This window comes from Musca autumnalis, unplaced genomic scaffold, assembly GCF_047663935.1.
Source record: "Musca autumnalis isolate F117 unplaced genomic scaffold, ASM4766393v1 scaffold_2, whole genome shotgun sequence".
In the NCBI taxonomy this organism is placed as follows: domain Eukaryota; kingdom Metazoa; phylum Arthropoda; class Insecta; order Diptera; family Muscidae; genus Musca; species Musca autumnalis.
This window is the reverse complement of record NW_027411755.1, coordinates 147524388-147541887: the sequence shown is the minus strand read 5'-3', so window position 1 is coordinate 147541887 and position 17500 is coordinate 147524388. Positions and strand designations below refer to the sequence as shown.

General features: G+C 28.3%; 1 protein-coding gene across 9 annotated transcripts in view; it reads left to right on the top strand.

Moving 5' to 3' along the window:
- Positions 1–17312, top strand: part of ab (BTB/POZ-zinc finger protein abrupt) — a 181673-nt gene extending 164361 nt beyond the window's left edge. For 3 of the 9 annotated variants that reach the window (XM_073969516.1, XM_073969519.1, XM_073969517.1), the window contains exon 7: positions 8031–9974. In XM_073969516.1, the coding sequence (XP_073825617.1) occupies positions 8031–9124 (1094 nt within the window). In that variant the 3' untranslated portion in view covers positions 9125–9974. Of the gene's footprint in view, positions 1–8027; positions 9975–15060; positions 15763–15824 lie in introns of those variants that run through there. The other 6 variants (XM_073969511.1, XM_073969512.1, XM_073969513.1 and 3 more) reach the window with 3 other exon arrangements.
- Positions 17313–17500: the final 188 nt, after the last annotated feature.

Below are 17500 nucleotides of genomic sequence, written 5' to 3'. Positions count from 1 at the left end.
ATAAAAATGGCATATATTATTTGGGAAAAGATAGTCAGTCGTTTCCTTATGTCCGACAGACATATCGTAGATAGCTGAATTTTTCAAGTGTTGAAGAAAAAATTACAAATTCATTTTAATAGTTCTTTTGGTGGCTTGCATAAGGGGAAAATTGTCATAAAATCTCATAACTTTATGAGAGTTTTATTTTGTTAGCTTACTTGTCTGTTTGTCTGTCTGTCTGCCTTTTTTATAAAGTGTTTTTATTAATTTTTATTACCAACCACCACCACCACTTGCGCTGCCAATAGTTGTTATGATTTGTCTAAAGTAACTGATTATACTTGAAGTGTAACGACTGGAAAGGTCATAAAAACTCAGTTGACATGTCATGTGGCAGACATTGTGCCCCAAACAAAATCGAAAAATCAAACAAACTTGTAAAAATACCATAAAGATTTCCACCAAAATATCGCCTAGCGTATTAAGAGATTGGGGATTTTTACGATCCTCCACATTAAAACAAATGTCAATTAATTTTGACAATATTTAAATTGTTGTTGATAATAATCAAAGATTTCATCAAATATTGGTCACTCAGTTTTTCAGCCATAAAGTCACTGATTGATGAGTGACTTGATGGTTGTAATGTCCAGCCAACACTTTTAATTGCTGGCCATAAAAATGTGTGTCCTCTAGAAATGAATTAATTTCTATTCCTAAATAGAACAGCAAAAATCTAATTGGATTGCCATAAAAGTCAAAGTTTTTGCAATTTAGTTTTTGCTGTAAGTGAATGATCATAAAATGGGGCCATAAAATATGGTCCGAAAATCTTTTTGACCAAAATGACTTAATTTTTAATCTTTACAAATCTTTAGGTCATCTAAATTGGCCACTAGTTTTGCTTAATAAAATAATTGGTGGCTTAATTTTATGATGGATTTGTAATATTTCAAAACCAGTGGTCATAGTTGTGACAATTTTAATTAGTTTTTTTTTTTTTTTTGTAGTTGTAAAAGTTGATTTTATTTGCGATTTTCATTTAATTCCAAAGATTTTAATTAAGATACAAAATTGGAGGAGGAACTTTTGTATATAGTGGGAAGGACTTGGTATAACTCATTTTCTAACCCATAAATGTCAATAAATAAAAATTCCCATTAAATTTGATGACAAAAAGGCTCAAGTTTAAGGAGTTGAGGGATCTCTCTCCAGAAAACTCCTTCATAATAAATGCATTCATATGTTTTCATTATTTCTATGGCTAAAGACTTATAATATAATGTGTGTTGGATACTTTTAGGCGTCGCTTACATTTCAATTCCATTTTTTAAATTCAACTACATATTTCATTATTTCTATGGCTAAAGACTTATAATATAATGTGTGATGTATACTTTTAGGCGTCGCTTACATTTCAATTCCCTTTTTAAATTCAATTACATATTTCCACTATTGCATTCTAATATTCTAATCAATATTAAATAAATAAAAAATGTTGTTTGTTTGTTTTTTTTTTTCTTTTTGTTTTTGCAATATACATTTAATATATGTGTATGTATTCAGTTCTGTCAAACAAGTGCCTGGCAACTGTACTGAATTTTTACACTAACTGACACATGAAACGCATATCAAGTCTAAGGAGAATTAAGTTTTTTTCCATTCACCTTCCCCCCAAATCTCTCCCAAAAATCTCTGTGTATTTTGTTGTTATTGTTTTTTAATAAATTACCAGTCAATAGAGAATATTGAATAATAGATTTTGCTCTTGTTATGTTCAATATAATAACAGCAACAACAACAAAAACTAATTTAATTTTTACACTTCAATTAACATAGATATTTTGTATTTTTTTTTTTCATTTCTCTACTCTTGTGTCTTAGTGTCTAAAAATTGAATGCATTTTAAATGAAAAATAATAATAATAATCGAATCGAACTAAAAAAAATAACAACAACATTTGTTTGTTGTAGTTTTTATTACAACAATCCATGTCCTTTGGCTTTGATTGATGGACGCATATAAATGCAATTTTTATAAATATTTGATGAGTCGGCTGGTTTAGTTCTTCTCCATCGTATGTCATACACACATTCGGAAAAGAGATTTGTTCTCTTTCTTTCTTATATAAATATATGAGTATATATTATATAAAACACAAAATATATGTGTATGTAAAATGTATGTTGGAGACAACTAGATTTTGCTATTCTTGCAAAAATCCTTTTTCTTTGTTTTAGTTTGTTTTTTTGCTTACCTGTCATAAAGGATGTAAGAATGTTGAGCACATATCTTATTCAGGGTTTTTTATTTTCTCTAAAAACAAAGGGGCGTAGTTTTGATAACCTCTCTATCTAGACCCTCTTAGAAAAAACCCCCTAACTTCCTCTAAATGAAAAGCAGGACATTTTCAGTTTATGCGGCTACTCTTCCTCAAAAAAAAAATGTGTTATCTAAAAACGCTTAAGAAACTACGACATTGATATGTAAGCTTCCAAGCCACCATGGTAAGGAGGGGCAAAAGGTCCAGAGAAAAGAGTTGTATATATGCATTCTTCTAGTCCTTAGAGATTTTTAAATATTAAGATTTTTAAAGTACATATTTTTATGTACACATTTCTCAACCTCTTTATTTTTATCTATGTTTGTATGTATGCGAGTGTGTGTGTGCGTTTGTGTCTATATGTATTATTCGATTGAATGCATTTTATATTTAATTAATTATGCACATTTACACTTTTATAGTTTTTTTACACATATTTGCACTTAAAATGAATTTATACACAGACATTCATCCTTGCACACACACATCTATACATATATACATCAGACTCACGTATATTAGATTCTACGCACACCACCTCTTCTTAAACGGCTTGCCATTATCCAAAACCATTCACTGAACCATGTAGTTCCTTTTGTAGTTCACTCAGGCTTTGCCCTCAGCTCTCCTTCTCTCATTTTTCCTGATTTTTTTTTTCATTCTGCATATTATTTTGCAAGTGTTAATATCCTGTTATAGGACACTTGTTTTATGGTAAATTTCTCCATTTTAAATGCTATCGAAAACAAATCATTTGGAAGCTGTTGGCTGGTGGCTTTAGCATATAAGGATTTTGTTATTCTCAACCATTTTCTACACAAAGAACAAAAGGACCAGACAACCAATTGAAATGTTGCATATGCTATGTGTGAGGAACGGGTACCGATGGTCAATCATCATTTCTTCTTCCATCTACTACTCACATATCACATCCCCATAACAATTCGTAGCGTTCTTGTGTCATGGTTGCACGCATATATGCACAATTTTATGCATCAGTGTCTCTGATATATAAAAAAAAAAACAATCTTCACCACTATTTGTTCTTTATGCTATTTTTTCGAATGCTTGAAACAAAGTGACAAAGGATATTTTTGAATTTCACACACACACACATGGTCACACATAATGTTAATTCTATACGCTTTTAAAGGATGCAGTTTTTTATACATATATAAAAAATATATTTATATTCGGAAAACAAAGAAAAATACTGAATAAAAACATGAAAAAAATTTGCTCCTTAACCCTTCCAAAATACCCCCAAAACTATGCACCAATGCTTGCATGCCATTTAGAGAAATTTTGTACAATAGCTTGATGATCAATGTATTCTTAGAAGGAATCTTCTGAACTAGTAGCTGAACTTTCCTTGCTTCCGAGAATCTGGTGGCAATATAAAACCAATTTCGAAATTTTTAAAAAATAACAAAGAAAACTTATTAGTATATCGCTTATAATACAAATTTCGAATACCAAATGTTAAGATAGGGCAACGACATCAAAGAACAAATTTTAGAGGATGCTATAACAATGTTATCCCACAACGAAGTCAAGTATCTAGCTTAACTCCTTATCCCTGAAAATCTACTAACAAAATGTTACTTCGAAATTCTTCAAAAATAACCAAGAAAAACAAGTAGTTTACCCCTCAAAATACCAATTTCAAATATTAAATGTAAAGATAGAGCAACAACATCAAAGAAAAAATTTTAGGTGATTCTGTCAGAATCATTCACTATAAACAAGTCAAGCATCTAGCTTAACTCCTTGTCCCTGAAAATATGCTAACAAAATGTAATTTCGAAATTCTTAACAAAATAACCAAGAAATACATATAAATAGTATATTACTTAAAATACATATTTCGAATACTAAATATATGGATGGAACAACGACATCAAAGAACAAAATTTAGTGGACCCTATAACAATTGTTTACTGCAAACAAGTCATGGATCTAGTTTAACTCCTTACCCCTGAAAACATGCTAACAAAATTTAGCTCATTTTTAAATTTAATAAGAATGTATAAAGAAATCTCAGAGATTAGTCATTACATTGCAGTTTCCAAGTGCTAAAACTATAGCTAGCGAATTAACGTCAAAGCTCAAAGTATTGACGATGCCACAATATACATTTTTGCCGTAGAACTCAAAGCTCCCTCATGACTCCTTATCCATTTGCTATGCATACGAAAATCCGAAAATTGTTAAAAATAAAATTTGGGTTTTGGGGAAAGTCAGTTAAAGTCCAGTTTTTCAATACTAGAACTATTGACAGAGTACTCACATCAAAGAAGAAATTGTAGAGAATGGTATGAACAACTTTATTGCTAAAGAACTCAAACATCCGCTGCTACCACTTGTCACTCAAAATCCGCTATAAAAAATGGACTTAATTTGAAAATTCAGGGTTTGGGGTAAGTCACTTAAAATGCAGTTTTTCAATACTGGAAATATAGATAGAGTATTCACCTCAAAAAGGAAATTATAGATAATGGTATAAGCTACTTTTTTGCTGGAAAACCTAATTTGCTCCACTACTCCTTGCCCCTGAAAATCCGCTACAAAAAATAGACTTCATTTTAAAATTCAAGAGTTTGCGGTAAGTCACTTAAAATGCAGTTTTTCAATACTGGAAATATAGATAGAGTATTCACCTCAAAAAGGAAATTATAGATAATGGTATAAGCTACTTTTTTGCTGGAAAACCTAATTTGCTCCACTACTCCTTGCCCCTGAAAATCCGCTACAAAAAATAGACTTCATTTTAAAATTCAAGAGTTTGCGGTAAGTCACTTAAAATGCAGTTTTTCAATACTGGAAATATAGATAGAGCATTCGCCTCAAAAAGGAAATTGTAGAGGATGGTATAAGCTTTTTTAATGCTGAAGAACTCAAACTTCTCCCATTACTCCTTGAACCTGAGAATCTGTTGCAAAAAATATATATGCTTCATTGAGATGTTCAATGAAAATTTAAAAAGGGAAGGCACCTAAAATTCAATTTTTCAATACCAGAAATATAAATAGAGCATTCACATCTAAAAGGAAATTATAGAGGATGGTATAAGCTACTTTTTTCTGAAGAACTCAAACTTCTCCAACTACTCCTTGAACCGGAGAACCTGTTGAAAAAATATATATGCTTCATTGAGATATTCAATGAAAATTCACAAAGAGAAGGCACTTAAAATTCAGTTTTTCAATACTAGAAATATAGATAGAGTATTCACATCAAAGACTAAATTGTAGGGGATCGTCAAACACACCCCACTATTACTTGCGTCCGAAAATTACTCTGAGAAAATATACTCCATTTAGAAATTCAATAAAAATTTACAAATAGAACGCACTTAAAATGTAGATTTTCAGTACCAGAAATATAAATGGAGTATTCACATCAAAGAAGAAATTGTAAAAAAAGACATAAGCAACTTTTTTGCTCAAGAACCCAAACATCACCCATTAATCCTTTGACCTTGCAAATCCGTTGAAAAATATACTTCATTTGGAAATTCAATGATAATTTGCAAAGACATCTCAGAGGTTGGTAGTTAAAATACAGTTTTAGCCTTAAGCATCCACGTCAAAGAAGAAATTATAGAGGCTATTATAAAAATTCCTTTTGCCTAAGAAGTCCAACATGCATTTTATCCCCATACCCCATCAACAGTTCCTTAGAAAAAAATAAATAAAAGTTATTTCTAACATTGAGGTTAGGTATAGATTGGCCCATTTTCCAGTACTAAACATATCGTTACAAAATCCATATCAAAGAACGAATTATAGAGGATGCTATGAGGAACTTTTTTGCCGATAAGCTCAAAAATCTACCTTTACTCCTTATGCCAGCAATATTACTGACAAATAAAAAATCCATATGAAAATTATTTAATCAAAAATAATACCGATGTTAGTCATTTAAAATTGAGTTTTTAGATACTAAACGTGAAAATAGAAGATATATATCAAAGAACAAATTAAAGAGAAACCAATAATAAGCATTTTTTACAACAAACTCAAATCTCCTCTTCGCCATCTTGCCTTAGATAAAAAGCTCACAAAAATCGTTTCGTTTTTAAGTTCATTTAAAAATATTAAACAGTAAGTGATATACATATAAAGAAAAAATTTAAAAAAAAATCTGTGACATTAATTTTTTGAATGACTCAGAAGTACGCTCTTTTCCCATTAACAGAAAGTCTATAACATTTTTTCTACTAAATAATTCAAAAAGTTATTTTCTTCCTTTTACCAATAACTGGGGATTTTTCTTGAATTTGTTCTCATACAAATGGGGTTTCGCAAATTACGCTGCTGGGAATGATAGAAAAAATATTTTTTTATATTTGTTTACATATTTTTCCTTTGGCAGAATAGTTAAAAAAAATTCTTTAACTCCTTTCCCATTAATGGATATTTGAATTTAAATATTTTCTCACACAAATGGGGTTTAAATAAATTACTTTCCTGAAAATGAAAAAACTAATATTTTTATAAATTGTAAATTATATAAATTTATACTTGGTTTTTTTCTCCACAATTTTAGTTGTAGTAGTATAATATAAAATATTTATAATTTTTTATTTTATAATTTAAATAAAAGTACATATATACACATTTTAGTTTTAGTGCATTTTGAATGTATTTAATCACCAATTTTTGTAATGTAAATAATGTGAATGAATGTTTTAATTTTTATGCTATTACGTTTTTTTATTTTTTTAAATATTTATAAAAAATATTATATTTCTTAAACATAGCACATTGAATATTATATATTAATTTTTTAGTTGATCCTGATCTTTTAAGTTTTGTAAACAAAAAATAAAATTTGTAATAAAATTGGTAAATCAAAATTGTAAATTATTTTTTAAGTTGAAATAATCATTATTTTTTTTAATTAGACAATAATTGGCAAACATCGAAAAATAGAAGACAAACATGTTCCCGATACCACCTACTCTCCTTTTAATCCAAAACAAAATAAAAGCAATTTTAACAATTAGAACTGAATGTGTAAAACCCCTTTCCAGAAAAATTTCTTGTAATACACTTACACACACGCACACACTGCCATATTTACATTTTCACACACTTTCACACCCACTCATGCACATACACACACACACATTTCACACACCCAAATTTCACTCACACTTTACCCCGTTATATATAATAAAAAATAATTATTAAAATTATATAAATTGGCTTTAAAAACTAGTTATGTATAAATTTCAATACATATTTCAAAATTTTGTGTGAAAAGAAAATTCGTCATAAAATGAAAAAAATTCAGTTCTTCTGTTGTTGCTGTTGCGCTGCTCTACAGGTCAGAGACGATTGGAAAAGTAAATATCCCCCCCAAAATTCCCCCATTTTCAAAATTTCCGTTTTCCCTCAGTTTCTTAGTTATTTTTTGACTTCCCCTTCACCTACCCATACCCGAATTCACAAGAGAAGATCATGGTCAATATTTTGCTTGATTCAATACATACTAAAAAAACAATTGGAACCAAAACCAGCGTTCCTCGAACGCTTGCATTTTCCTCATATCTCTTTTTAAGTTGTTTTTTCTCTTATTTTTGGTTTCCGTTTCTTTTTTGTTTTTTGAAAATAATTTACTTATTTTTATATTGAAACCTCAATTAAAAATAATTTCACCCTGATCATCCCTCTCCTTCCCCCGTTCTGTGTTTTCTACACAACCAAACAAAAGCAGCTTCAGATGTACAACAGAATTTGGGCAAATTTCTAAATAGTACACAAATTAAGGAAGAACTCAAAGAAGATGATGAGGATGAAGATGGTGGTGGTGGCGGCGGCAATATAGAGTCCAAAACCAGCAAAACGGATTTGCACAAGAATGTACAGCAACACAATAACGATGAAGAAGAAGAAGTATCACCATTACCTTTGGCCTTAGAACAAAAGATACGTGAATATTCTGCCACAGAATCTTCAACGGCAAATAATGATGGAACGTCCTCCCATGTAAATCATAAACTGGCCGCCATTAAAACCGCCAGGTCAGCCAACTCCTCGCCTGCCCGTTCAATGCGTTCATGGCATGATAGTGATGATGAGAATTTCATGGATGATGATGGTGCCTCTTCCATTTCATCGGCCATATCGTTGACCATGAAAACCTCAAGGCAAAACAGTGAATCAACTCTGTATCAGGCTCTACTCAAGAAACAGCAACATCATCAGCAACAGCAGCAGACGCAACAAAGGCTAAGCGATCAAGAGCATCAATTGCAACAACTACACCAGCAACAACAACAGCAGCAGCAGCAACATCAAAATGATCACCAACAACAGCACAATCACCAGCAACAACAACAACAGCAGCAGCAACAATATTTAGATGAATTACAACAATCTGCCGTTACACATCACCAACAACAATTAACCGCCAATTTGTTAATGGCCCGCACCATAGCCTTTAGTCGTTCACGAGATTTTCCTGATCTTTTTCAAAACCCCGCTGCTGTGGCAGCAGCAGCTGCAGCTGCAGCCACGGCTACGGCAGCCTCAGCTAATGCTGCTGCTGCTGTAGCCAACAACAGCAACTACATGTTACCTTGCCCTCTGTGTGAAACACCACTCGAACAACGTGTCTTCCGTCAACACCTAGATCGTCATTATCCCCGCGATAGTCCTGTTTGTCCGGTCATAGAATGTGGTCGACGTTTTGCCCATCCCAATTCGGTGCGCAATCATATGCGCATCAAGCATACACTGCAATGGGCAAAAATGAAAGCAATGCGTTCATCGGGTGGTCCCTTTGCAGGAGGGCCAGATTTCAAATGAAATTGTGAGGGTGATTAGTTTGATGGCAAAAAGGAACCAAAAAAACAAGGTGGATATGATATTAGTGAAACGCCAATGTAGAAATTACTCCATTGAGTAATGAAGGTTATTGGGGCGTAAGGCAACAACCACAAAAATATTCCTTTACAACAACAACAACAAATACTATAAACAAATGCTTCCTTAATGTTATATATTTTAAGAGACAAAACTAAATTAAACTTGGCGTATGGTTTATATAATAGCAAAGACTTCCTATATACATACATATATGTAGTAGAGCTATGAGTACAACTAACATGATGTATACGCCGCTATTCACCAGAATTAGAAGAATATTGACTGAAATTTTGAAAATTTTGAAGTATTTAAAAAAACTTGTTATGCTAAACCAAAACAACTAGAAATAACTAGCATTTTATTGAAGGCTAGTTCCCAAAATCCTACTTTAACCAAAGATAAAGTTCCATAAGAGAATATTACAAAAATAATTTCCCAAAAACTTGTGATTTCGTCATTATAATTAACAACTTTCAAAATATCAACAAAAGTGCTGAAATAACAAATAAGAAAGGCTCTCAATAAAAATTACTGTCTATCTATTTTCCAGTGGCATTATTGAAAACCAGTCAAAGCATGCCCTCTTTTCAAATTAAGTCTGAAAATCTTGCCTACATTTAGGCAAATTCAAGAAAATAAACATAAAATGAAACTAAACGGAGCTAGATTCCCCAATATTCGAATATTTTACAAAAAAAGTTCCAAAATTATTTAATTTGGGACAATTTAAGTACCAAATTTTAAATCTGTATTAAATAATTGCTGAAATAACAAAAAGACCAAAAATAAACATTAAAAAGTAATGCCTATCTTTGGGATGGAAACTCGAAAATGTTGTCTACATTTAGGCAATCTCCAAAAGTATGCGCCATTCGAGGCTTAAAACTATAACTATTCCTTATATATATTTTAAAATAAACAAAATCATGTTCCTACGATTTATAGAATCACTCAAAATTATTAGTTTAAGAAACAATTTTACAAAAAAATATATACAAATATAGGTTTCATAGGTGTGAAATTCGACTAAAGATAGGTAATAATTATATTTAGGCCCTTAGCTTCATTATAAAAATTTTATTTATTGAAAATTATGTACTATTTTTATAAAATATTTTCGTTTCGTATTTAAATTGGAAATATTTTTAAATTTTTTGGAAAAAACTTTTTTTAATTAAAAGAGTTTTTTTTATTTTCTATATTAATAAAAAATATTTTTTTTTTAATAAAAAAATTATTTTTTATACAAAAATTTTCTTAATAAAAAATAAAATAATTTTTAAAAAATATGTTTTAATTTAAAAAAAATATTTTTTTTTTAGTAAGTCGAATTTTTTATTAAAAATAATTTTTATATTAAAAAATATTTTATTTTCTATTAAAACATATTTTTTATTTTATTTTAATAATTTTTTAAAACATATTTTTAATTTTATTCGTCCAATTATTATTTTAAAAAATATTTTCTTTTAATATTAATTTTTTAAATTTTATGGAAAAAACTTTTTCCAATTAAAAGAGTTTTTTATTTGTTTTATTAATAAAAAATAAAATAATTTTTAATAAAAATTATTTTTTAATAAAAAAAATCTTAATAAAAAATAAAATAATTTTATTATAAAAACATGTTTTAATTTTCATAAAAAATTATTGTATTTTTTAATAAAAAACATTTTTTATTAAAAAATATTTTTTTTTTATTAAAAAATATTTTATTTTCTATTAAAATATATTTTTTACTTTATTTTAATTATTTTTTAAAACATATTTTTAATTTTATTCGTTCAATTATTATTTTAAAAAATATTTTCTTTTAATATTAATTTTTTGTTGAAAAATATATACATACATATGGTTTTTTAAGTTTATTCTTCAAATTATTAAACATTTTTAATGTAAATTTTAAATGTATAAAAACAAAATATTATAATTTCTTATTAAAAATTATATTATTTATTAGTTTGCTCTGCGGTATTTAAAACCTATATATTTTGTTTTTAATTTTCTAACGAGTTTTTTTAATGTTTAATTATTAACACTAATTTTTATTAGAAAATCTGCCTTTTTTTATTGAAATTGTGTTTTTAATTATTTTATTAAAAAGAAAAAAAATGTTTTCATTTATTTTTTATACTAAAAAATTGAATTAAAAAATTAAAAAATTAAAAAAATGTGTTATTTTCTTTGACATTATATTTTTTATTGAAAATATTTTTTTAGAATGAGTAAAATTCTTCTTCTGCGTATAGGTATGAAGTTTAAAAAAAATCTTATTAAAAAATAAATCAGTGTAGCAATATTTTGTTTTAAAAATATATTTTATTTAATTTCATACAAGTTTTGAAATTTTGGCTAAAAATATTTCTAAAAACAAAAATACCTTTCGAAAAAATATATTTTTACAAAACCATTTTTTGTTCAACGCTATATTTTTTAATTAAAAATATATATTTATTTTTATTCTTTAAATTACTATAAATACAAAATAAAAATATTTGATTTATTTTTTAATAATTTTTTAATATATAAAATTAAAAAATTCTTATTAAATTTAAATTATTATTTAAATTATTTTTTGTTTTTATATATTACTTTTCGAAAAATCTTTTTATTGGAAAATATTTTGTTCAGCATTTAATTTTTTAGTTAAAAATATTTTATTATTTATTCTATAAATTTTTAAAAATACAAAATAAAAATGTTTTAAATTTTTTAACAATTTTTCAACATATAAGTTATAAAAGAATATATTTTTTAAATATTTTATTTTTTTAATTTTTTATTATATTATACTATTATTTATGGACTTAAAATTCACTTTTTAAAAAGATTTTCAAAATTCCAAATTGAATTTTTAAAAATACAAAATAAAAATGTTTTAAATTTTTTAGCAATTTTTCAACATATAAGTTATATAAAAATATATATTTTTTTAAATATATTATTTTTTTAATTTTTTATTTTATTATACTATTATTTATGGACTTAAAATTCACTTTTTAAGAAGATTTTCAGAAATTCCAAATTTATAATTTTTTTAGAAGTTATTTCAGCAATTACCACCAAAGAAAAAAACACGTTCCTAAGATTTCAAAATCACAATTTTAAGATTTTCCTTAATAAATTAAAAAAAAAACCAAAGAACAAATTTATTTCCATTTCTAACAAGTTTCTTTAAAGCAAAATTAAAAAAAAAACACTTCTCCAAACTTCCTAAAATAAAGAAAACTTAACTAAAAAAATAATGCCTATTAAATAGGCAAAATAATAAACCAAACATAAACGAAAATGTATACATAATAAATACATATACATACATACGCATATATAACTATAATTGAATTATATAAACCAAAAAACATACACACACTTACATACTACATACCCACATACACAAATTATACTACGTTCCTATATATACATAATGTATTATTTAAAATAAATTTATAATAAAGAAATACACAACTAAAAATATAATTTTGTAATTTAGTAAACAACAACCTAAATAAATAAGTTACAACACTCCTATAGCAAATAAGTTATACAAAAGGAAAACGAAGAAAAACGCATAGAAATTATAACAGTATTATATAAAACAACCAACACAACTATATATACATACAGATAATGCAAAAACAAAAGATTTGTAGATATACAATTGTATTGTAAAAATAAATTTCCCAAAAATATATTTATGTATATTTAAGGTAATTTATTTTTAATTTAACAATATAACATACAACAACTATATACACAAACAACAAAAGTAAAAAAACAAACCATACAAAAATATTCAAAAGAAATAAAAATTATATTAAATAATTAATATATTATTATAATAAAAAAAAGTATTATAATTACACTGAAACAAACATAGAATGTGCCTGCGTAAATATATTTTTAGCCAAACAAAAAAAAAAACAAAAAGAAATTAACAAAAATCGCAACTAAAATAAATTTATAAAAACAAAGAAATACCATTATAATAAAACTACACATTTCACAATATTTGTTTGATACATTATATAATAAACAAAACAAACTATATAACATGACGAATCTAATAAAACAAATGTATAGTTAAAAACTAGTAATAATAATTAAAATAAATAAATTAAATTAAATAGTGAAAAAAGAAAACAAATAATTTATTACCAAAAATATAAAATAATGAAACAAAGCTAATACTGACACTAAGCAAAGCGCGATAACAAGGAAATAAGAAATAAATAAACTTAAAAGAAAATAAAGAGTAAATAGTAAACGAAATTGAAGAGCTCAAATTTCCATAGGAAAGGCAAAGAAGACGGTATTTAAGCTATAATGAGTTGTTTGTTTTAAACACTTTATTAGTATATATTTTTTAGAAGCTCACTGGAAGTCTTTTTCAAGATCTATTTCCAATTTTTAAGTGCTATTGTTATTATATGTAGTTCAGGAGAGCACTTACTCAGATGGTCGATGGTTCCCTGACAAGAATAGTGGAACTAGTTTAGCCTCAGATGTTCTCTTAGCCTATCATGGTAGCGAGTATCGTTTCAAATCCACAAAATATACACAGAGAAGACATTAATTAAAATATTCGGCATAGAATAAAATAATAATGAGTGCCATCACGACTCAGATAAACGGTGGTTCTCTAAAAAGAGCAAGTGAACTAGTTTAGCCAAAATTAGTTCCTATTTGTTCAAGGCAAGCGTACCATATGCCAGTTGCAGAAATATTTCAAAAATACTATGGGTAATTCGCGAGCGTACTTACTCAGTTGAGAAGCCATATTCGTTATCGTTATGCTAAAGGAACGGCTTAGGCTAAACTAGCTCCACAATTCATTTTGAGGAACCTAAAATCCACACAATATACGCTATAAATCTACAAAATATACGAGGGAAATTCATGAAAACATTAGGCATAGATTGTCTAGCTCGCGAAGCACTTATTCTCTAAAAAGAGCAAATGAACTAGTTTAGCCAAAATCGTTTCTGCACAAGCGTGCATGAGATATTTTTGAGTTCTTCGGTGATAGAATAGGAACTGTTAAATTAGTTTAGCATTTCTTCACCCTCAGCGAAACTCTTCAGTCTTTAAGAAAATCTTTGATAAAGCTAAGCTGACTTCCAATGAGATTTTTTTCACATAGAAAAGTTTTGCTTCTTTTTTATTTTTATAAAAAACAAAAACTTAAAAACTTTATAAAAAGCCATGAAGAAAATATAAAGAAATTTAATACGTAAAAACAGGTTCCTATTAAATTAATCAAAAAATAAAACTTTGAAAATAATAACAAAATAAATCTAAAAAATTTAAACATTTTGAAACAATTTTTACAAGATTTAATTTATAAATTCTAAAAAAATATAAAAGAAAATCTTGGTCAAAAAATATTTAGGATGATACCTCTGATAATTAATTCCTTTGTTACACCACAAAAGAAAAGAATTCCTATCTTAAATTGTTTAGTTTTAGTTAAAATTTATTTAAATAATGAATTTATTTATATAATTATTTTTAACAATTATAAAACCTTGAGTATTATAACAAACCAGAAAAAAAATATTTATAAAATAGAACAAAAACGAATTAATTATAAATTCTTTAGGACAAGGTAAAAAACTTAACAACAAGTACGATAAAGAAGAAGAAGAAGAAATAGAAGAAGCTATGTAAATCCTAAAAAAGGCAAATATATACAATATATTTTCAAATAAAAACCAAGAAGAACAAGAAAGAATAAAGAAAAGAAAAAAGAGATGAAAAAATAAATAAAATCTATAAAAAACATGAAAATAAATGATTTTTATTTTCCCCTTCTCTCCCTAACCTAAAAATTTGAATAAAATTAAAAATTTATTGAATTTTCTTTTTTGCAATTTTAGTTACCCGCCGCTCGCTGGAAATGCGTGTTCGTGCCACTGATCCTCGTCCTTGCCCTAAATGTGGCAAGATCTATCGCTCCGCCCACACCTTGCGCACCCACTTGGAAGATAAACACACCGTGTGTCCTGGCTATCGTTGTGTCCTGTGTGGTACTGTGGCCAAATCCCGCAACTCTTTACACTCTCACATGTCGCGACAACATCGTGGTATATCGACTAAAGATTTACCTGTCCTCCCCATGCCCAGCGCTTTTGATCCCGAATTGGCCTCACGTCTGTTGGCAAAAGCCGGTGTGAAAATTTCACCCGCCGAATTGAGGGCTCGTGCCTCACCAACTAATGGTGGTGGTGGTGCCGGTACTGGCCAGCCAACTAAATTGGATGCCAGCCTATCGAACAACATGAAAGACGAAGCCGAAGATTCTGATGATGATCCCGAGGATTTGACCACAGCAAGTGGTGGTTACAACAGTGTTGGAGGATCACAAAATGATTTGAGTCGTTATCATGAGTCCTTGTTGAGTAACTTTGGCCATGCCAACACAACCATATCACGTATCAGAAATGAGGCAGCCGCAGCTGCTGCAGCGGCCGCTGCCCTGGGTCAACAAAAGGATTTGGCCGGACAAATACCCACAAGTACGGCTGCTGGCCAATCGTTGTTGGATACCTATTTGCAATTTATAACTGAGAATACATTTGGTAAGTTTAAAGAGCCCTTTTAATTATGGCAAATTTTAATTTGTATTATTTTTTCTCTTTAGGCATGGGTATGTCCCAGGAACATGCTGCTGCTGCCGCCTTACATGCTGCCAAAATGGCCCAACTGAATGCCATGGGCCATGGTTTGGACAAGTTGCCACCCGGTCTCTTGCCACCACAATTCGATTTAAGTAAATTGGCTGGCCAAGCTGCAGGAAATGCTTTCAATAACCTCGCCGGTGCGGCAGGTGGTATGGGCAATAATGGTGGCCTTACCATAGAACCCATTATGCGTCGTGATATGATGTCACCCCACAACAGCAATGAAAATCTACATAATTCCCAAAATACACCTGCCAGCAGTACCAGCCAAAATGACATACGCCGTGATCCCTCAGAGCCCATGGATCTTGGTTTAGATGCCAACAATCAATCGGGTAGTCATAATAACGATAATATGGGTTCAGATAATGAAGACAACTATTCCGAAGATGAGGGAGTACATAATACATAAGTTGCGGCAAAGTTATATAGAATATAGAAATATAGGAAATTAAATTGTAACTAAACTTAGGATACCGTTTTTTTTTTTGGTTTTTTTATTATAAAATTATCCTTCTATCCACCCACTGTGGCGGCGGCATGGAAGTTGAAGAACAAATTCTTAAACAAAGGAAATTAGTTTAATTTTTTAGATGAACAAAACAAGAAAACACTTAAGCAACAAAGAAGCCTTAACAATGTATACCAGTCTTTTTTCTTATCGAAAATTGTTTTTACAAAAACTTTTTAAATTTTATGGAAAAATCCCAATATCTTTTTTGAAATAGTTAAAAAAAATTAAACATGATTCGTATACGATTTACGACAGAATTGCAAAATTTGAAAATATATTACAAGTTTTTTTGTATATAAAAATAATTAAAAAGAAATTAGAAAACGTTTAAAAACAAAATTAAGCTGGGCTGAAAAGTTGCGGTCCTTAGAAAAATATCTTTTTAAAAATGGAAACGTTTAAGAATTATTTGAAATCTCATAAAAATAAAATAAACAATAATTTGAAAAAAGTGGGCTGAAAAGTTTCTGGCCGAAGGGTTGAAAAGTTGCGGTTCTTTAAAAAATTATTTTTAAAAATGAATTTTTTTATTTTATTTTTTGAAATCTCATAACAATAAAATAAACAGGGATTGCAAATTTTCGGCCCTTTATAACAATAAATTTAAAAATGGCAATTTTTGAAACAATATTCGCTGGAAAGTTTCGGTCTTACAATGTGAAAATTTTGGCCGTACAAATTAAAAAAAAGATTGTTAAAAGGAAATTTTAAAAACATTATAAATTGCTTGAAAACTTTTGAGCCTTGAGCAGAAAATTTTCGGTCTAATTACGCTGAAAGTATGAGCAATTTCAGACCCAGGACGAAAACTCTCGGTCTTATAGAAAAAAATAATAAATGCAATGCAAAAATCTCTTAAATTAATTAACCTAATTTCCTTCTATACACATCCAAAAAAGCAAAAAAATTACAACAACAAAATAAATGAAAAGTAAATACCCTAAAGCAATTTTTAGAATTAAATTTTTATGTAGTTTTCTAGAGAAATAAAAATTAGCAATAATATTAATTATTATAATAAATGTATATATTTATTGAATGTGTTAAACAATGTTAAGGCTAAGGAAAAACTGAAAAAACTTAACCTATATTTTCAATTGGTTTCTTTTTCACTCTTTCGAA